This window comes from Glycine max, chromosome 16 (genome assembly GCF_000004515.6).
Source record: "Glycine max cultivar Williams 82 chromosome 16, Glycine_max_v4.0, whole genome shotgun sequence".
Classification (NCBI taxonomy): Eukaryota; Viridiplantae; Streptophyta; class Magnoliopsida; order Fabales; family Fabaceae; genus Glycine; species Glycine max.
The window spans coordinates 29,880,828-29,904,224 of NC_038252.2; the positions used below are offsets into that span (position 1 = coordinate 29,880,828).

At 32.9% G+C, this 23,397-nt stretch overlaps 1 protein-coding gene across 3 annotated transcripts; it reads right to left on the reverse strand.

Moving 5' to 3' along the window:
• Window positions 1-11,635: 11,635 nt before the first annotated feature.
• Window positions 11,636-15,637, reverse strand: LOC100802151 (7-methyl-GTP pyrophosphatase). Of its 3 annotated transcripts, none has more exons than XM_003548841.5 (9): window positions 15,482-15,637; window positions 15,117-15,188; window positions 14,953-15,027; window positions 13,900-13,983; window positions 13,131-13,200; window positions 12,953-13,044; window positions 12,511-12,552; window positions 12,260-12,340; window positions 11,636-11,905 (listed from the first exon to the last, which is right to left on the reverse strand). In XM_003548841.5, the coding sequence occupies exons 1-9, from the start codon at window positions 15,506-15,508 to the stop codon at window positions 11,834-11,836; spliced, it is 615 nt and encodes a 204-aa protein (XP_003548889.1). In that variant the 5' UTR covers window positions 15,509-15,637; the 3' UTR covers window positions 11,636-11,833. The 3 variants fall into 3 exon arrangements, 1 of the variants encoding a protein (XP_003548889.1); XR_001385306.2 differs by having other exon boundaries at window positions 11,838-11,905; window positions 12,260-12,398; window positions 12,526-12,552; XR_001385305.2 differs by having other exon boundaries at window positions 11,838-11,905; window positions 12,260-12,398.
• Window positions 15,638-23,397: the final 7,760 nt, after the last annotated feature.

Here is a 23,397-nt window from a genome sequence, read left to right on the forward strand (position 1 = left end):
TCACTGTTGTATCTGAACCGGACACCGTGCGGTTCAGAACAGTAAAACTGAAATGTCTGTTTATCGAATCCATCGCGTTAGATCGAGTTGTACTGCCTGAGACTACCATCATTAGAATTTAGAGGTAACTATTTCCTATTGGTATGCCTTCACTCATGAAAATTATCTCTATTCATATTAATTATCAATGCAAAAGTATTAATTTGCTGTAGCATAAATGGTGAAGAAAAAATGGAAAGAGAATAAATAAATGAAAAAAATAGAAAATAAAATGTGTTTCGTAGAAGAAAAATGAGAGAAGATAAACAAAAGGTTTTTTTAAAAAAAAAATAAAAAGGTAGCGATTTTACACAACAAAAACAATCAATTACTCATTCTTTTTCCTATTTCTTCCTTCTTTTTTGAACTAAAGAAATTTTCTATAGAATTCCAGGGACCAAAATGATGATTTATTCACAAATTTCTTTAGCCTGTTTGTGCAAACGTATCTAGGGATGATAGTTGCTTAAATGAATGGTTTAGGAAATTCCGTCATGAACAAATGTCTTTGGTGGATGCAGGGCATCAAATCCTGTTTATTCCATTTGCAGTTGCTTTCCTTTCCTTATGAATTATGATAACTTGCTTCCTTTGCTATATAGAAGAAATATTTAAAATAGTAGTACTAAAACAATCATGAGTACTTGCTCTCCTTTAACACTTAGATATTTGTTTTGGGTTACTAAAATGAGCTCCAAATATTTGTCACTGTTACTGACTCGTGATATTAGTAGTTGACAAACACTCAAAGAAACAGTAAATGAACACCCGAAGAACTAGAAAAGGTAAGCTTTTATTGGTAGCTTATTCAACCTAAACGGGACATTAAATGAACATTATATTATGCCTCAAAAAAATCCTTCAACTGCCATCAATATTTTTTACTAGACGGGACTTCCACCAATAGTTTTCTCAATTTTATCTTGCTGTAATTCTTCAATAATTACTCACTAAACTACTTAAGAAGGAGATATAAGATTAGCTTCATGTTTGGAAATTGAAGGCTTAAGGGTGAAGAAAAAAAAGGAAAAAAAGAGATCACGGATTTAAATTCCTCCGGTTGACATTTTAATAAAATTAATAAATTAACATTTGTCAATAAATAAATAAAACTGAACTACTGATGGAAAGAGTAATGGAAAGAGCTGCAATCAAGTATCAATCAGAGAATTTATATAACCAACCATAAGTAGCTCCAATGTTAATTCCTTTATAATGCCAAATATTCCTGCACCGCTGCATTGGAATCTTTTGAATACAATTTCACATAATCTTTTCATGCACTTAAGTTTGTCTCGGTGTGTATTTGGGGGCAACGGGGTTGGGGAGGATGGCCATGCATTCAGCTAATCTTTAGATGTTTAGTAATATCAACAATGCTTAGGACTTTATGCAATACAAACTTTTAAAGAGCACTTTCTTATTAGCTGATCTGTAATCTACTATTCAGACAATGCTTATTGATTTTGCAGGTAATAAGGTTCATGTAAAATCCGATAATTATATGATTTTGATATAATTATTGTGTATAATACTTGATTCAATTCATCGAATAACTTGTAAGTTGAGCAGAAGAATTCATGTAGGAGATCTAAGCTGACTAACTTGTAATTTTACTTTATAAGCATCATCATGTACTTCTGCTTACAATGAGCCAAACCTATCCTAGGCAGTAATTAGTAAATATATCCTGGTTTTCTTTTTTATTCAGAGACATGTGCTGATGGTTTGGCTGTGCTAAACTTATATATTAATTTCTTTTATCAACACAACTATTAGTGGATATGCATGTATCATAACAATGGGAGGGAGGAGGGAGGTAAACATGAGAGGAAGAGGAGAGGTAAACACGAGAGGGAGATGGAGAGAAACAAGATATGGCAAAGGGGATAGAACACAAAGAATAATGTGTTGGCATGAGTCATGCATATAATTATGTTATAATCATAGTAATTGTCATATATGTAATTATAAAGTTATCTTTCAGAACCTGTTTTAGAGAATGCACTAATAGTAGATGTTTGTCTTTAGCTTCTTTGGCCTCCAAAATCACTCATCCTTGGGGAACGTCGACACTTTGGTTCTCGAGATGGTCCTTGTTATTGGGTGTGTGGAGCTTACACATCATCGCTCTGCTACCCAGCCTATATCATCAAATAAGTGGCATGCATCAACTACCTAACCATCAAATAAATGTTGCACATCCTTCGGTGCCATTGGGGAAACCATGACCTTGGCAGCGAAAATAACTGAGAGGGAGTTGTCATTAAGTTCGACGAGGTAGACGAAGCTAATGCCGTTAGAGCCTGGGCAGTTGGAGAATCGGAGGTTGGAGGAAGGCGCATGGGGCTTGTTATTGGCGAGGAGGTGGAAAGCAGCCATGGGAAGCGGAGTCGACATGGGTGCGGGGCATGGAGGTGGAGTCGGCATGGGTGCGTCTGGTGGTGATGAGTTAGGAGAAGTAGGGACCAGAGTGAGCACAACGAGGCAATCCAAGATGGAGTCAAGCTTGTTGTTCAAAGCGGTGTAGTTCTAGGATAAGGTGGTAAAGCCCTAGGTGAGGCGGTTCACGACCTCCTCCAAGTGGTTGGTGGTCGTCTAGCGGGTGGTGTGTTCTGGCATGACAAGGGCAAAGGTAGAGGCAGGGTGGATGGCTGTGTGGAGAGGTTGGAACGGAAAGAGGTGGGACACAACCATGGGGGGCAGGTCGGATCAAATTGTTATGAACTGAAGGTAGGTGAGGGCCTTGTATTCGAGAACAAGGTGAACTTCTATAATAAGCTATTGATATTGGTGAAAAATTCATCTTGATATCATTCATCATACCCGAAGGATATATATAGTATACTTGAGGTGCTAAATGATAAAGGTCCATACACCAAATAACAGAAAACACTACTATTATAACAGAATATCATACAAGATATTCTCCTATAAGTGGATGCTACCCACTACTAACCTACCAACATCTTATTCTTCTAACGGATTTCCTAACTTGCTCATAGACTCTAGCCTATCAGAATCAATCCTCCTTTCCTTCTAAAAATCAAGGTGGTAGTGAGAGTCGTTGCAGTCATTGGGGTAATCCTAAACATGTTGTAGATAACTACTTCAAGCTCCATGGATATCCAGATTGGTGGGATAACCTTAATGAACAAAAATCTCATGATTGGCGTAATCAGAAGGATGTAGACAAAAGGGATAGCAAAGTCGCAATGATGATGCCACCTCTTTCCATGTTGCCATCCATTACACTAACTTCAACACTAGTAACAACTATGCTTACTGGTTCCAACTCTGATTTACAATAAAATACTCAATCTTCAGGTAATGTCAAACTTGCTCTTATGAGCACTGATACAATCAAGGACACCAGATGGATTATTGATTCAAGTGCTACTGATTACATGACGTTTGATAAAGGACATAGTTATGTTGACACCTTCATTATCATTAGAACACACTTTACTTGTTCCCTCTATCTCTAATAATCTATTATTTGTGCCACAAGTAATTGAGCAATTAAATTGTCTCGTATTAATGTATCCTTGGTTTTGTCTTCTTCAAGATCTCAACAACAAGGAGATTATTAGGCATGGTACAAAGAGGAGGGACTCTATTATGTGGATGATATTTGCTCTGGCAATGCATTAACTAGTCAAAGCTCTACATGTGCTAAGAAACATCAAATTTGGATACGGCATCGCCACTTTGGTCATGCATCTTTTGGATATATTAAGCATTTGTTTCCATCTTTATTTTTGGATTGTAACCCTTTGGATTTTCATTGTGATGTATGTACGCTAGCTAAAAGCCATTGTGCAAACTACGCTTTAAGTTTTAAGAAGACAACTGAGCCTTTTACTTTGATACATTTTGATGTATAAGGTCCTACACCTGTCCCTACCTTACCTGGATGTCGTTGGTTTATGATTTTTGTTGATGATTGCAGTCTCATGACTTGGCTCTGTTTGATGACTAATAAAAGTGATGTGTATGAATGCTTCCGCTCTTTTCATAAGATGATACTAACACAGTTTTCTACGAAGGTGAAAGTTCTTAGGTCTGATAATGGCAGTGATTTTATCAGTCAAATATTACAATCTTATTTTCAGGATCATGGTATTATTCACGAGACAACATACTCGTATACACCTCAGCAAAATGGTGTGGCTGAAAGGAAAAATTGGCATATCCATGATGTTGCACGTACGTGTCTCATTGATGCTCATATGTCATTGCATCTTGGTGAGATACTATTTTGTATGCAGTTTACCTTATAAATTGGGTACCCGGTAATGTTCTCAAATTTAAAACACCTTTAGAAAAACTTATTTATATTAATATACCTTCAACCTTAACTTTAGCACCACGAGTTTGTGGTTGCATTGTGTTTTTTCACCTTTATAAACAGATCAAGCTTGATCCTTGTGCCTTAAGATGTGTGTTTGTTGGGTATCTTCCTCATAAGAAAGGTTAAAAGTGTTATCATCCACCTACTAAGTAGTTTTATGTGACCATGGATGTTACTTTATTTGAAATAGAAATGTATTTCTCATCACCATCATCCACTCCTACTTTTCAGGGGGAGACATATTCTGAAGAGAAAAATTGGATGGTTGTCCTTCCTAATGTTAGGATGACTAGTAAAAATCCTTCCAATATGGGCACAGGCTCTGCCCAAGAGTTATCCATTGATATAGGTTTTGTACCTCAATGTGATACCACCAGCTCATCCACTAGCTCATTGGCACCTTAGAGTCCCACAAGATCCCTTTCTACTTCTATTGCACCCACCAATGATTTGGTTGTTGTTGATGTCCCTTAGGTATGTATAGATTTTAAGGTTAATACTAACAATTTAATTAATGATCATATTTCAGTTTGTGATGAGAACATGTATCAACTACCTCTTTATAACAATTGAAGAAAACCACCAGAGAGATATTCACCTTATCATTCCAAGACATCAAAGTATCATATTGCTCATTATGTTTCAACTGAGCAATTGCCATACTCTATAAAAGCCTTGTGAATTATATGTCTATCGTTTCTATTCCTACAAGAGTTCAAAAAGCATTAAATGATCCAAAATAGGATGCATTTATGATTGAAGAAATGCAAGCACTAGAATGAAATCAAATATGGGACATCGTGACCTTACCATAAGGAAAGAAACTAGTAGGATGCAAATCAGTATTCACCATGAAACACAAGCCAGATGGAACTATTGATTGGTATAAAGCAAGGTTAATTGCTCGTGGTTTCACTCAAACATATGGTGTTGACTATCAAGAGACCTTTGCATTTGTTGCTAAACTTAACACTATCCTAGTTTTGTTATCTCTTGCTGCAAATTTTGATTGGCCATTACAACAGTATGATGTTAAAAATTCCTTCTTGCATGGAAATATCTCTGAAGAAATCTATATGAGCATGCCACCTGGATACATCTTCTCTAGTGATACAAGTTTGGTGTGTAAGCTAAAGAAAGCGTTGTATAGGTTGAAAAAATCGCCAAGAGCATGGTTGGAATATTTCGATTGGCTATGAAAAAATATGGTTATACTCAGAGCAATGCAGACTATACTTTGTTTTTAAAATGACAAGATGGTAAGATAAATATTCTTATCATATATGTGGATGAAATGACTGTTACTAGAAATGATATTGACGATATGACTAAGTTGAAGACTTACTTGGCATCTGAATTTGTCAGGAAGGATCTTGGAGGTCTAAAATATTTTTTAGGCATTGAAGTTGCAAGGTCAAAACATGGTATATTCCTATCATTAACACAGCAGGTGTACGTCGACGTAGTTTTACGATGGTGATGTAGATGTTTTTTATTGTGATTGTTGCATTGCATTATGGTCTCGTCAATGTTGTGATGTTTCATTTTATTTTTTATTTTACCTAATTATATGATTTTGATATAATTATTGTGTATAATACTTGATTCAATTCATCGAATAACTTGTAGGTTGAGCAAAAGAATTCATGTAGTAGATCTAAGCTAACTAACATGTAATTTTACTTTATAAGCATCATCATATACTATAGCTTACAATGAGCCAAACCTATCCTAGGCAATAATTAGTAAATATATCCTTGGTTTTCTTTTTTATTCAGAGACATGTGTTGATGGTTTGGCTGTGCTCAACTTATATATTAATTTATTTTTTTTGCATCGATATATTAATTTCTTTTATCAACACAACTATTAGTGGATATACATGTATCATATCAATGGGAAGGAGGGGAAAGGTAAACATGAGAGGAAGAGGTAAACACGAGGGGAGAGAAACAAGGTATGGCAAAGGGGATAGAACACAAAGAATGGTGTGTTGGCATGAGTCATGCATATAATTATGTTATAATCATAATAATTGTCATATCTGTAATTATAGAAATTATCTTTCAGAACCTTTTTTAAAGATTGTAATTATGCTTAAATTAGGTAAGTTGTTATTATATATATATATATATATATATATATATATATATATATATATATATAAAACCTATCCTAGAAAAAGAATAATATCGCTATGTTTTTATCCTATTTTGAGTTGGTATCAAAGCCATCCTTGGCTCTGTAAGTGTTACCTTGAGTGATTCATCTAAAGACCCTTTGACACCTTCACTTGAGAATATGTTAGTCGTCATTTACGACTAACTTTGATATTGAATAATTTCATTAAATTAGCATCTTTCCTCCAATTTATGGTTCTTTTTGTAGGAGTTGTACATATTTTTATGTTTAATTTGATTTTACTCAGTAGATACTCCCTTTTTTGTGAATTGATATTGATTTCACTTTAGTTTCAGGCCAAAAGAAGAGAAGGTCTAGTAGCTGGTGCCTCGCTAAGCAAGGCATGTGCGCTTAGCGAGTGATATCCGCTAAACGAGGCACTCAGCTTGCTTAGCGCACTGGGAAACCCTAGAAGAGGATCGATCACAAATGCTCGTGCCCAACACGCCACAAGCTCGCCCAGCGAGTCGTTTGTCCCTTCTCGTGCTCAGTGCGTCTAGCTCGCTAAGCCAGATTTCACTAACTCGCGCTCAGCGAGCCAAGCTCGCTAAGTGAGCCTTCAGAATCTGAAACGCTAAGGAGCCTTTAAAACACTGAAGTGGGCATAAAATTAAGGGAGACACACACAAAGGAGTCGAAAAATAGAGCAAGAGAGAAGCTAGAACGACAGAGGCTCAGCCTCCAAGAGAGTTTAGGTTAGAGGAGTGATTTTAGGATTCTAGAGGTTGGAGGAGACATCCTCAACCATTTAATTTGTAGCCTTAGTCTTTCCTCAAAATCTATCCTTTGTGCTAAAAGTTGCTAACTTGTAATGGAAGGCTAAATCTCTTGTTGGGAAGTTCTGCTGAACCTTTGATGTAATATTCTTTTACTATCTATTTAAAGTTATTTTTATGTGTTCATTGCTTCTATCTATGCTTATTTCTGTATGCTTATGGCTTGATCACCCATTTGTATGCATAGTTAAGATTTTTAGTATTGGGAAGTGCTTTGAAACCTTAGAACTTGATAGAGCAAGCTAGAAAACTGTATGTCTGGGGACAGAGTGCAACAATCTAGTCCTTTTTATGCAGTAATCTTGATGCAACTCGTTTAGACTAAGTTTATTGAGAGATCAAGGACGAAGTTTAAATAGAGTTAGGCCCATTCACTCGAAGGATCTTGGTTTGGGTAGTTTTTCAGCATAAGAACAATAAAACAACGTTAAATAGAGAAAAACATTTAGCAACATCAAAGTAAGTTCAGTAGAATGACCCAACGCTTTTTACTTGACTGTTTTTACTTCTCAACTGCTAGATATCTTAGTTTGCAGTTAATTAGATTTTCATATAAAAACCTTTTTTAATATTTACTTGCTTTATACAAATGTTTGCTCATTTGAACATATATTCTCTTAATGAAACAAGTTCTCTATGATTCGATACTCGATTCTTACCATTTTATATTACTTGTGCGACTTAGTACACTTGCTGATTAGCATCACAGATTAATCCACGAAACAGAATATCCATGTCCAAACTTCCAAGAAGGCATGGATAGATTTTGAGATGAAATCAAGGTTAGATCCACCTTCTAGAATCAATACAATCCTACCTTCAACATAATTCATCAACTTCTCCAACCGAACAAAATAACCAAATTGTGGGACACGACATTCTCCTAGAGGGTCACCAATAACTACATCAAATCCAATAGAAACTATAATTATATCTAGATTAAATTCTTTAGCAACAAGAAACTAGATGTGGTCCCACACTACAAAGTAATCTGCATCACCACATCGCTCATTCTCCCAAGGGGCATTTATAATATAAAATTCATCATCCTTAGTTGGATAAAAACTCCTAAACTCATGTCTATGAGCATAAAAGAATAAAACTCGAGAATCATTGTCTATGATGGACATCCCAAACAATAATTAATATTTTCTTCACACCTAATTATGGTCTTTCATCTAAGAGATATCTTACAGCAGCTGACACATTGTTTAATAGACAAAATCCCATAGCTTCATGTTTTTTTTCATGATGACTCAAAGGTCGAACAATGGCAACAACAAAATCCAATCCCTTGTTTGCTACTCTTTTAACAACCTCTATTGCAGAGTCAGCAGCAAGGTACATAGCCTCTGATGAACCTTCACTAAAATATATGGAACTCAATTTTGAAGCAATCTTATGCCTCCGCGAATTGAATTGCTTTGAGCTGATGATCATAATCAGATTCACATGGTTTACAAAATGCACTAATAGTAGATGTTTGTCTTTAGCTTCTTTGGCCTCAAAAATCACGCATCCTTGGGGAATGTCAACGCTTTGGTTCTCGAGATGGTCCTCATCATTGGGCATGTGGTGCTTACACATCATCGCATCTACTACCAAGCATGCATCATCAAATAGGTGACGTGCATCAGCTACCCAACCATCAAATAGATGTCACACATCCTTCGGTGCCATTAGTGAAACCATGACCTTGGCAGCGATAATAACTGAGAGGGAGCTGCCGTTGAGTTCGATGAGGTAGATAGAGCTAATGTCGCCGGAGCCCAGGCGGTGGAAAAAGCGGAAGTCAAAGGAAGGCACATGGGGCTTGCTGTTGGCGGGGAGGTGGAAAGCAGCCATGGGAAGCAGATTCGGCATGGGTGCATCTGGTGGTGGTGACTTAGGAGAAGTAGGGACCAGGGTGAGCACAAGGAGGCGATCCAAGATGGAGTCAAGCTTATTGTTCAAAGCGGTGTAGTTTTGGGATAAGGTGATAAAGCCCTGGGTGAGGCAGTTCATGACCTCCTCCAAGCGGTCGTGGTTGTCTGGCGAGTGGTGTGTTTTGGCATGACAAGGGCAGAGGTAGAGGCAGGGTGGATGGCTGTGTGGAGAGGCTGGAATAGAAAGAGGTGGGACGCAACCATGGGTGGCAGGTCGGACCAAATTGTTATGAACTGAAGGTAGGTGAAGGCCTTGTATTCGAGAATAAGGTGAACTTCTATAATAAGCGACTGATATTGGTGAAAAATTCATATTGATATCATTCATCATACTCGAAGGATATAGATATAGCATACTTGAGGTGCAAAATGACAAAGGTCCAAACACCAAATAACATAAAGCACTACTATTATAACATAATATCATACAAGATATTCTCTTATGAGTGGATGCTACCCACTATTAACCTACCAACATCTTGTATGGATAGTGCATACACTGGTGAGGGTTTGCTTAAGGGATTTCATTGGTTGGTCCAAGCTATGAAGCACGGGCACACCTGCTAGGTGGTGTTCCCCGTTTCCAGTATTGCACGGGGACGTATTAGGGATGGCGATGGCCTACGCGCACGTCCCCAGTGTCCAAAATTATAAAGAAAAACATATAAAAAAGGAATGAAGAGAATCAACAAAAAAATTAGGAATTCCTTACTCCTCTCTTTCACTCTGTCTCCTCAAGTCCTGGTTGGGAGGTCACCACCAGCGAACCAAAGACCCAAACCAAAGAACCAAACAAGTACAATCTCCCTTTCCTCTATCGGTCCCTCGCTTCCCTCTGTCATTCTCTTAGTCACTGCACGAAATCAACAAACCCCAAACCTTAATCACTCCAAGCAATAGAAAAGAAAAAAAGAAACGCTTTGCCCATAATTTTCCTCGCTTGGAGTGATCCTGTGGTATTCTCTTAATAAAAACATAGAAAAGAAAAAAAGGAAGGCTTGTTTATTGCTTTCCAGGTTTCTTTTCCCCAATTTAGGTACATCTTTTAGAAAAAAAAAAGGTATACACGTAAATATATCATTGCAACTACAGTAAAAAAGATATACGTGTATCCCTAATTCGACATTTTAGAAAAATAAAAACATAAAAAAGGTACGACCATGCTTAGCTTTTAGAAAAATATCTCATTGCAACTACAATAAATTAAGTAATTGTATACGCGTATCCCCAATTCAGCATTCCTCTCATTGCAGCTACAGTAAATTAATTATATATACGACCTTGTTGGCTAACCTTTTAGAATAGATTCAAAGCTTCCTGCATAGGATTATATATTTTTAATTGATAAATTTTATTATTTCATATTTATACTAACTAGACAACAGAAAATATCCGACAACCCCTAGTCCCCTATTGTGTATAACTTAGTTTTGTCCTTGACCATATGCAAGAAAAAAAATAAATTATATTCTATTTGAAGATAAAATCTTTTTTGAAACTCAGTATATTCTATGTATTGGTTTCTTTATGATTTTTTGATGACCATTGCAGGCTAGGATTTTGGGATTGAATGCTTCACAATATCTAAAAAATAAGAGGTCGTTTTATTATTTTAATAAAGGCATGTTCAAATATCTAATCGTTTCTTTTTATAAAACTTTCGAGTTATATGATCAATAATCAACGTGAAACATTTAATTTTTCAGTTTTTTTAAATAATAAAAAACATTAAAAAAAATTGTGATTTCTAACCGTATCCATATCTTGAGATTTTTAAATTTACCATTTTTCTTTCCCGCCCCCCTATATGTCCTCGTTCCCGTTTTGGTGCATCATAGGGTCCAAGACATAGCCTCCAGAATCTACATGATTAATTGTTGTTATGCCATTATTCATAAAATGGTTCAAACTTAGAAGAGCATTCTTAAACCTAATATGCTATCTTTGGAAGACAATGTCCAGTGCATCAATGAGATGATCCAGACGGGATTTTTCTTCTTTTCGTTTCCTTTCAAGCATGTAGTTTATCAAATGATCCCAAGATCCTCACCATGTTCACAAGGGAATTAACACTTATCGTGAAACCCTAAGCGCCAGAATGAGCATTTTAAAGCCACAAATTTCTTGGTGTTTGTTATGTGGCCACGGCAATAATTTTTGTACTGAATTCTGAAAGTGTAAATTCCGAGAGAATCTTTGTAATTTCCTAACTGTACTGTTGTAAAAAGAAATGGCCACCCCACCCGGAACTGATATTCAACCTTGGACTGGAAAAGGCAATTCAGAGGAATCACCACTGATGCATCTCATTGGTGTGACAAATATGTAATCCAAGAGTGGATTGCTGATACAATCAGTTATTTCATGCAAGACTGGGAAATGAATCATTGAAGTTAAATCAGCTTGTGACAAAATAATCAGTTAAGTCTCGGGCATTCTTGTTTGTATTTTGCATTACATGAATAGGTCAAACCAAAAATTTGAATTTAATTGCAGTAGTTTTTGCCGTTAGCCAGCACTTAGTATCTCAGAATATAATTGTACCATTGTGGCAACAGTTATAGTGCTTCCAATAAGAGTTTCTCTGTAAGAGCTTTGGAAAGTCCCATCACGGTATCAGTTGACCCAACCTACCACAAGCATCACCCAGCTTATTTTGTTATAAAAAAAGAAGAGGAATGAATCCACATTTATTACATGTGACTAATGACAAACATTTTAAATCTTGGTCATCTAACAACATTGGCATAGATGTGAGAGGAAATAATGAGTGAAACCCAAAGCCGCAAATATTTGATTCTAGCATATATAAAAGAAAGTCCCAAAATAATGGCAACAAAAGAATACAAAGTCTCAATAATGAAGCCCAGGAAAAAAAGTATCGAAAGTAGTGCTTATCATAATGGTCAACTGTTCCATAAGAATCCTGTTCTAATGTGCATGCATATGCTTGAGAGTGTTATTGAGAAAGCAAGATAACTTACTACTGCGTCCACAAAGGGCAATGTCAGTGGATGTTCCAGCATCAAACCTCCAGCAACGTTGAATGTAATCCCCTCGTCAATCTGAGAAGCTCCCATCAAATAAGAAAACTCATATAGTATTCAGTTGGACAAGAATTTCCTGAAAGAAAGTTTCAAAAGATCATCTGTTTTGAGAAACTGGTTAAAGTACTCTTTTCACCTTCATACTTAATTCAGTGCAAGGGTGAAAAGTGTACTTCTAAAAAGTTTACCAGATTATCAATGACCTCATCTGGAATTTCAAGGAAGTAAACCTGTCATAATAATCACAAATGTAATCTAAGTTATCTGCGAAGAGAAACATTCAATTAATGAATAAAATGTAACGATGAAAACAATGCAGCTTGGTTGGTAACTAAAAAGACTTGAACCTGATGGGGAAGGGTTAAGGGGAATATAATCAAAGATGGTAACACTTCATATGAAGAAGGAAATTTCTTTCCCTGCTAGTGAACTTTCTTATACTGAGCAACAAACCAATAATCTCAAAAGAGCATTTCCGACATCTAATACATATGTCACAAGGTAATTCTTTGATCTAGGAACCAATGAATTTTTTTATGCACCTAAAGACTCAACTAGAATAAAATAATTTGATTTTTATTGTCACAGAAGAAAATAGATAACACAAGCTCAAGCAGCAGCAACTTGTACCTCTGCACTGTCCCAGCCCCCACAACGTTTTCCAGTTGCAAGGTTAGTTACAACAACAGATCCTACCACTGCTGCATGACTACCAGAATATCCTGAAAATGTTCAAATTTGTGAATGTGGCTGTTATATCTACCAATAACCGCAACAAAAGCAGGGAACTGACATCCATTATGAAAACCTTTGATGAAATCACGTGCTTCTTTTTCACTAGTTGGTTTTTCCCTTATTACTCCTCGATACACCACAACCTGCAAAACATTTGCAAAACAAACAGTTTAAAAAAAGTCTTAGACTTTTAAGAAAAATAAAATCAGTATAAGGTGACTGACTATATAGGATTCAGATTGTAACTTGAGGTTTGAGCAAGAACTTCTAGAATGTGAGACACAGAAAATATGGCGACCCCAAACACAAAATAGCAGTGTCTGAGCCAAATCTTTAGCTTGAGTTATAAAATGGAATTTGTATCAGAGTAGGTTTATACACGTAAAAGCACAACTGAGTATGATTTATATTTTCTGTAGGTTAATCTGCTTTAATTTGTGTATCTTCTCTAAATAACTAATCTGTTTCACATATGAAAGTGGAGGGAAGCCCCTGGCTCGGGAACATATTCTATTAAGCTTCAGCTATGTAGAATTCCTTATTTTCCTCCCAGATGTATCTTCTTTACTTTCTTTTCACTAACATATCCTTTCATCATAATTAAAGTAATTTATATGATTCTAAATAGCAACTAGAATGTGAGCTAGGATGGACAACTGTATCAATAAGGTTATGTTTGTAGGAACCAGAACAAAGAGAGTAGCACAGACATTATCTGCCAAAGGCAAACTAAAGTAATGCCTTTCTGCTTTATGCAGATGCAGATAAGATAGATGTAATTTCTTATCAATGATACATAGTTGAAACAAACAATAGTGAAAGACAAAAAAAATATGGCATACCGTGTCTGCAGTAATTAACAGTGTTGTAGAAGCATCTTCCTCCAATGGGCCTCCAGTAGGGAGCCTTTGCACAATAGCATCAGCCTAATAAGATTATCAAGGTTAGAACACTAAATGTACCTTAAAATTATCAATAGATGAGGAGGATTCCCAATTGTTCGTTTGGTATAACCTCGAAACTTTATGATGTATTTTTTCTACTATTTTATTTATTTAGTTTTTTAGAGAAATTTCTTGAAAGGCACGTGACAACCTGAAATCCTTCTGCACATTCAGTCACAACAATCAGATGCAGATACTTTAAATAAGTTTTGCATTCTTCAGAAATGAATATTGTTACAAATCAAGCAAAGAGTAAAGACATGATCTTGTGTTTCAACTGCCTCTCTTGCTCAACAGTGTGCTTGTTTAAGGATATTAAAACTCAGGATGAACTAGTGACAGAAGAAGTTTAGGAAGATTGAAACTGCAGTGTAACTCAGTCTCCCATGTAGCATGAAACAAATAGATTTTCCAGCCACTAAGAAGAGACTATTAGAGAAAATCAAATTCATTTCATCCCACCCCATCTCCATTCCTCAACCTATCTTTCACCTCATTTTTTCATCTCAAATAAGCAAACCCTGAGTGTTTACACAAAATACAAGCATTCTTTCAGTCTTTTAGTATCATGAAGATAATGCACAATGATTTACCATCCATTGGATACCTATATAACTGTCGAATGCACAACATTACTATAGAGATAAAGAATCCAATGAAGACGAATTTATCAATAATCGAAACCAGTTTAATTGTTTTATAAAGGAAAAGGGGCAACACAACAGTACCCCAAGGATTTCACAAAGTCATATAAGAACTCTGAGAAGATTGACGGAGTCAATCATGTCAAGAACAACCATCACAAATCACAAATATTCTCGGTGTGTATTTCTTAATTTCTTAAATAGTTATTATTCCACAGCGTCCTAAGAGGAAGTGATTGTAAGATTTGTATCCACAAAATTAAAAAATAAATAATAAATAATAGGAAACCAATGAAGAAATTGATACCTTTGCCTCAGCTAATGCCATTACCAAATCTTCTGGCTTTTCCCTCCTAATACATTTCTCATCAATGTCTGCAGTCTAAAAGCCAAGCTCTTTCAATCTTTCCATCAAACTAATGAATAATGGTAACAAAACTGAAGCAATTGCATTATAACACTAACACATACCATTACTGTGAACTCATATCCCATCTCAGAAAGAATCTCTCTGCGGGCCTTTGAAGAAGAGCCCAGAATTATCTATTGAAAGATAACAAACTCAGAGATTGCATTAATTGCTTTATCTTTTTCAATTACTTAAAAAAAAAAAAGAGGCAAAACAAAAGAGGGTAGTTATCAATTACATGAAAGGACATTGCAACGTGAAATTATTATAAGAATGTAATAAAGCATCCATTAAGGAGTTGCAAGATATGAAAAATAGAGTTCATTTCACACAGTTATTCGGTTATTTATTTATCAATAAACGTTGCACCGTTTATGGGTAGGTAGGTACATGATTTGAAATGTATGAAGAGGAAAATGCCACAAACCTTGAAGGGTGGATTTTTGGTAGCCATGTCCACGAAGCTCTTAACTGCAGCTGCAGAAGAGTCTAGAGCTGCTTCCGAAAAAAATAGGAGGCTACAAAAACTAAAGGTAGGAGTTCTCAAATTTATTTTGAAGGCCACCGTCAGATTGCTTCACATCAGGGATTAGATTTGAATGGTGTTCAAGGGGGGGAAAAAATCTTTTGGGTAAAATATGATTTGTTACTCTAAAAATTTTTTAGTTTGAATTTAAGTGATTTACAAATATTTGATTACATTTAATGGTGATAGAAGAAATTTGAATATTAATTAATGAAATTATTGAAAATAGAAGTTATAATCACCTCACAGCAAAATGTTCATTCAATGTCCCTGCATGTTAACCACTTTTATGACAGTTTTTTTTTCCTTAACTCTTTTAAGACAGTTAATCATTATTAAATAATTCAATAATTTTATCACATATTAATCACCTATGAGGTATATTTTATTATTAGTTTCATGAGTTCAGATTGATAATTGTATGTACAAATTCATTTACTTTTAACTATCAGAAAAAGTTGATCACTATTAAATATTTTAATAACTAGATGGCATTACTAATTACTTTTGAGACATTTTTTTTATCATAAAATTAAGTATTTATCATTTTTATTGATAATCCAGTATCGGATACTGATAATAATATCAGCAAAAGAACGTTCTCCTTGTGGAGTCAAGGGGGGGATTGCGGAAGCGAGGTCTTAGAAAGAGAGTCTGACTCTGATATCATGTTAGATTTCATTTTAAAATCAATTGGCATTAAGTGAAATTATTCAACAGGTATATAAGTTGCATTCCAAGAAATGAGGCAGTCGATGTGAGACTTGGATATTTCCCAACAAATATTAAGTTTAAAACCATTCAAACCATATTAGTCTTTAAAGGCATATTTGACTATATTAGTGTCCCATTGTATACATATACATATATTCATTTATTCTTAAACTTATGAATTTTTACCAACGATAAATTAATTAAGCTTAGTGATGGAATTGAATTGATTTAAAAAGAAATATTCAGTAGCATTAACTAATAGTCTGATTGACGGGTTAGGCAGAGAAGAACAGTAAAAGTTACCAAGTTGATCTACCTAGTCTATCCTGGGCAAATTTACGTCAGAGGCTTTCATTTAGTAACTATTTACCAATCAGGGTCTTTTTTTAAATAATTTGCAAAGGGGGTTTGTTTCAACAAAGGGTGTCGCAGCTTGTAATGGTGAGACATATGCTACGTGGCCAGCATGCAGGGGTGCCGCTATTCTCGTTGGCGAGACAGGTTGACGTGGAGCTGAGCCGCCAGTGCTTCTGGCGATACAAGTTGAAGGCTAGGGACTTTTTGCAGGCTAGGGCACTGTTGTTTGCATGCTAGGGCACTGTTGTTTGCAGGCTGCCTGTTCACGCACAGAGGATCACATGCATGCAGTGGTTTGTCGCCACCAGTAATGGCGAGACTTATGTAATGTTCCTTTAAATAGCAGCTTGTACCTTGAAACTTCAACGTAGTTCCTGAAGAGAGAAAGAAAGTGGTTTTGAAGAGAGAAAGAAAGCACAAAACAAAACCGTGTTTGAAGTTTGTTGATTCCATCTTCAAAATTGTATTTATTTAAAGTAAGGATTTTTTATTCAGTCAATTTTTTACAAGCCTTCTTTCGTTCTATTTCAACTAAAATTTTTGAATAATTTTTATCATTTAAAATTATTTATTTTGAAGTAATAAATTTTGTGGTTAGAATCAAATTTGAACCTGAAATTTAAGTGTAGTAATTTTTGGAATTAGATTTTTTATTTGAAAATTATTACGAGTAATTATTTGTAAGCCTCTTTCTTGATAGTTTTTGTGCTTGAAAATTTTTTACGTGTGATCGTTCCATTTATAACAGCCTTAAAAATATTTATATGTGATACTTCCAGATTTGGAAGTTAAGGAATTTTTCATAAATTATTTAATTAGAGTAATAATTTTTTTTAAAATGAAGTATCAATGTCTAGTTTAAGTTTAATAGAGTAAGCAAATAATTTTTTTTATTTTTATCATTGACAAAATATTTAATTGAAGTAATAATTTTTTTTATTAGAATAAAATTTGAAGGTGAAGTTTAAGTGTAGTAATTTTTGGAATTAGATTTTTTATTTGAAAATTATTACGAGTAATTATTTGTAAGCCTCTTTCTTGATAATTTTTGTGCCTGGAAATTTTTTACGTGTGACCCTTCCATTTATAAGCCTTTGTTGATGCTATTTCAGCCTTAAAAATATTTATGTAATACTTCCAGATTTGGAAGTTAAGGAATTTTTCATAAATTATTTAATTAGAATAATAATTTTTTTAGAATGAAGTATCAATGTCTAGTTTAAGTTTAATAGAGCAAGCAAATAATTTTTTTTATTTTTATCATTGACAAAATATTTAATTAAAGTAATAATTTTTTTTGTTAGAATAAAATTTGAAGGTGAAGTTTAAGTGTAGTAATTTTTGGAATTAGATTTTTTATTTTAAAATTATTACGAGTAATTATTTGTCAGCCTCCTTATTGATGGTTTTTGTGCCTTAGAAAGTTTACCTGTGACCCTTCCTGTTATAAGTTTTTGTTGATGTTATTTTTTACTTAAAAATATTTAGAGGTGACTCTTCCAGTTTTTGAAGTTAAGGAATTTTTCATGAATTATTTAATTGGAGTAATAATTTTTTTGTTAGAATGAAATATCAATGTCTAGTTTAAGTTTAATAGAGTAAGCAAATAGATTTTTTATTTATTTTTATCATTCACAAAATATTTAATTGAAGTAATAATTGTTTTTGTTAGAATAAAATTTTAAGGCGAAGTTTAAGCGTATTAATTTTTGTAATTATAATTTTTATTTTGAAGTTATTTTAATTATGTTTAATTATTTATAAGTCTTTGTTGATGATTTTTCTGCCTTAAAAATATTTACCTCATTCCCTTCTAATTTTTTAAGTTAAGGAATTATCCAAAAATTATTTAATTAGAGTAATAATTTTTCTGTTAGAATGAAATTTTAATCTCTAGTTTAAGTTTAAGTTAATAGATGAAGCAAGCAAATACATTTATTTATTTTTGAAACTACTGTTGTTATGATTAATTATTTTTAATTTTCTTGATGTAGGTATATCATGAATTCAATTATTACAGTGTTGTATTTCAACGGAAGAGTATATGAAGAGAATGATGGTGTAATATTTGAAGGTAGTAAAAAAACGATTTAGATTAAACGTGGAATTAGTTTCAATGTTTTGAAAAAAAATGGAGATAAGGTAAAGTTAGAAAATAATGAAATTATTTATACTATAAGTTGTAGATTTTTAGTTTCGGGAAAATATGTTGCGTTGCAAATTTTTGATGACGAAGATGTTGAAACTATGATCGAAAGTTTTCAACAACAACAACAAATGTTAGTTCTAAAATTGTACATAGAAAAGGATGTTGCTAGTGGTTCTATGTTTCATTCTGCAAACTCTGTTTCGTCATGTGGACATAATCTATCTCATAATGAATTAGAACCGCCAAGAAATATAAACAATTTACATGATGATGAAGATGATGATGATCTTACGTCTAATTCATACGTTGAAGAGTTTTTGGATAAAGATGATAGTGTTGATGGAATATCTGATATAGACGATGAAGTCACCGACATCATTGAACCGTTACAATTGTTCACCCAACAGAAGGTATATTTTATTAAATAAAAAAATAGTTGAATACATTTATTTTGTTATGAGAACTGTATTTAATGGTAAATAAATAGGATTAGTTTATTGACCTGATTTTTTTTAACTATTAAGTGTACAAGGAATTGAAAATCCATTTTGGAATGATGCTTTGCATTATAACAATATCAATTGGAGTCATCCGGACAAGGAGGACATTTGCGGTTTGGAGATGCCATCGACTTTTAATGTTGGACAAGAATTATATGTTAGCATGGATTTTGACAGTAAATATGCGGTAAAAAAATGCACTGAAACAATATGTTATGAAGGTGCATCAAAGTTTTAAAGTTGCTGAAACAAAATTGCACAAATATATCGTTTCATAATATCTAACTTGCGACGAAAAATTCTCAAATCATCATTGTCGATATGTTGATTTTCACGTCGCAGCTACCTAAAAAGATTAAAATTTAATATACATTACATTATTAATTCTTTTGAAATGAAATATAATTTCCAAAACGACTAACATGTACCCGAGTGGCTTATTTTCTACTAGGGGAGGAGTCCTCTTTGGAACCAAAGTTATATATTGTTCTCATGCCCACATTTGTATTAAGATGCACATACCTCCGATTGATTTAGTTTTATAATCGGTGACACTGCACATCTCTATGTATAAATAAGCAAGTAAGCAAGTACGACAGGTCTCCATGCATACGTGCTAAGTCATGTAAAAATTGAAGGTACCTTAGGGAAACTTTGTTACTACTTTTGTCAACGAATAAGACACCTCCAATGAATCTTAGTATCCATGCACGGATAAACCTTTCTACTTGTTCTTGGTTACCTTCATGGTTATTTATTTGTGCAAAATGGTGAGTCAACCAACTTAATTTAACCACACTACCTTTAAGTTCACCTTCTTGTGGTCTGATTCCTAACAATTTCTCACATAAATAAGCCCAATTAAGATTTGTTGGACTAATTAATGGTGATCCATCCACATGGAGACCTAATAAAACAGAGACATATTGAAGAGTAATAGTACACTCTTCGCATCTGATGTTCACATATGTGTTTCTGGCCTCCATCTTTCTATCAAGGCACTAATTAATGAGACATTTATTTTTAAGTATTCCATCTTCATAATCCAGTAAAAACCAGATTGCTGAAGGAAAAAAATAATTTCCTCTGGTATTTCTTCTTGACCTTGATACGTGGGGACAGCTCGTTTAATGTGTAGTTTTATGTCTTCTTTCCCATTCCAAATATGTTCTGAAACATGTTTACCTTACATCCATAAAACGTCACCATCAATTAGACCAAACTTAATTTTTATATTTGATGAACATGATGACGAAGATGTCATTGATACTGCAAAATAAAATATAATACAATAAGTTACCAACAAACTTTATACATTATTTCTACAAAATATAAAAAAAACTAGGTACATTTATAAAAACTTAATTAAATATATATAAATAAATTTTTAATAAATAACACAATATATACATTTGAATTTATATATTTCAATAACAAAATATATTATACAAATAATTAATTTTAAATATATTCTGCAGATAAATTAAAATACATCTGAAGACAAATTTAAATAAATAACAAAATATATTTATTTGAATAAAAAAATATATTATACAAATAAAAAAATATATTATACAAATAATAAAATTTAAATATATTCTACAAATAATTTCAAATACATACACACGGACAAATTTAAATAATTAACATAATATATTCTACAATTAACAAAAATTAAATTAAATAAAATATATTATAACAAATAAATTAAAATACAAACAAAAATTTAAACAATATATATACTAAAATAATAATGTACCATATATTTAATAACGTAAAATACCTAAAACAAATAATATTAACCTATAAACTAAAACTAACGTACCATATATATATATATATATATATATATATATATATATATATATATATATATATATATATAACATAAATAATAACATTCAAACTAAAAATAACTAAACCAAATAATATTAACTTACCAACTAATATCAAATAAAGTGTACTATATATATATAACAGAAAACTATAAAACCTAAAACAAAAAATAACATATAAACTTACAAAAGCTAAATCAAATAATATTAACATGTGCCTAACTAACTTACCATATATATATATATATATATATATATATATATAACACATATAATATCTCACAATATATACAACAACCAAATAATATTTTCATACTAATTAACCTAAGCTTAGAATACCTATTAATACAAATAATCTTTTTATAATATTAAGAACATAATACATAAAAATTATTTAATTCAAAAAATACGTACTAGGAAAGGAAATGAATGAGTATATTATAGAGGAGAGAAACGCAACACAGCACACGCACACGGGATAAAAGAAGCTGAAAATATTATAGAGGTACCTGGGGAGGAGAGGATAAGAGTATATCGTTCTAATGGAGGATTTTTTTTTTATAGAAGAAGCCAGGTTCAACAATCACATTCTTGCCATTAGCAATGGCGATACATGGTTAGAAAAAGCTGCCTCCTCTTGCATCTTCAGTCTGCCTCTTCACCTTGCAACCCTAGCCTCTACAGCCTACAACCCTAGCTCCCACAGCCTAGTGTACATGTCTCGCCAATGGGAGGGGCGAGACTGTCTCCACGTCAGCATATGTCTCGCCATTGGTAATGGCGGCTTACCTGTCTCGCCATTACAAGCTGCAACACCCTTTGTAGAAATAGATTCTCTTTGCAAATTGTTTAAAAAGGGATCTTGATTGGTAGATAGTTACTAAATGAAACTTTCTGATGTAAATTTGCCTCTATCCTATCATTGAGATAAAAAAAATATCAAACCCGTCAGTAAACACGATATCAATTAGAGGGAGTAAAAGAGGCTAAAAAATTCAAGAAGCAATTTATTGAGATAAACATTATACGATACTCTCCCTCTCCCTCCCAACTGAAATATAAGTAATGAAAAATTAGTGCGTGATAAACTAATAGTAAATTTTAATTTATTCTCTTTTTATTTAATGATAGTATTTTTAAAATACTTTTCATTTAATTAAAATTTTATTTCCAACAAACTTTTCCTTTTTTGTCTTATACAATTAATGTAAATGATATATTAATAGAAAATGAAATAACTTTTTTTATTAAGATTATCAACATTAAATATTGTTAACTAATTTTCTTGATGAGATTAAGTTAGTATTTTTCTTGCTTATATTTCAGTCCAAAAAAAGTATTGTTTATATTGCATTCACCGAGCAAAAGAATCTGAAATACTCAAGAAGAGTAATCTGAATATGAAAAAGATGGATAAAAATAACAATGAGTTGAATTAAAAATAAACCTAAAAATAAAAAAATACTTTTAGTAACTGTATAGAATTTACTTAGTGGGAATTACACTTACATCACTTAGTTTTTTTTGTTAATTATATATTTTATCACCTAATTATGATTGTTTTAAAAATTTATCACTCAAGTTTTTTTTCATAGAGTTTACCATGAAAAATTTCCGTGCATTTTATCATTATGTCTTTCAGTTTCTGTAAATTTTACCAACATGTTAATAACAAAACTACTTGTTTTACAAAAATTAATAACAAAATGATCTCATTTTATTTTTTCTTTAACTTGTTTTGTGATAAGTCAAAAAAATATATATGAAGAAATTGAAATCTTAAATGATAAAATTCATAGAAAAACTTAAGTGATAATAAAAATGAGATGATAAAATGTATAATTAAATCTTTTTAATTATACACAATATTGTAATTTTTTATTCCTAACCTAACACCTTAATGTTTAAAAACATTATCCTACAGTTCCTATACATTGCACTGTCTTGTTTAATATTATGAAAAACATTTCATTGATATCCATATTATATAAAAGAGATTGTTCCTGTAGGAAAAAAAATTGTTGTAAAGACTTAACAAAAAAAGAGTATTATGTGATATTAAAAAAAATTCTCGAAGAGAGGATTAATGTAATTTGCTCAGTAGTGTCAAACATTACTCTATAAGCAAAGCTGTCCAAACCTAGCACTGAACAATAACATTAGGATAAATAAGCATTTATGTAAAACATTAATAAATTGGTATTTGAAATATGAAAATTAAAATTTTATTTTTTGAAAATAAAAAAATATGATAAATTTATT

Coding starts and splice junctions, on each gene's coding strand:
- LOC100802151 (XM_003548841.5), bottom strand. CDS start 15,508: ATGGCTACCAAAAATCCACCCTTCAAG. Junction 15,189..15,481: donor CCAAAAATCCACCCTTCAAG/GTTTGTGGCATT, acceptor ATCTTTCAATAG/ATAATTCTGGGCTCTTCTTC. Junction 12,341..12,510: donor ATGAGGTCATTGATAATCTG/GTAAACTTTTTA, acceptor GGAGCTTCTCAG/ATTGACGAGGGGATTACATT.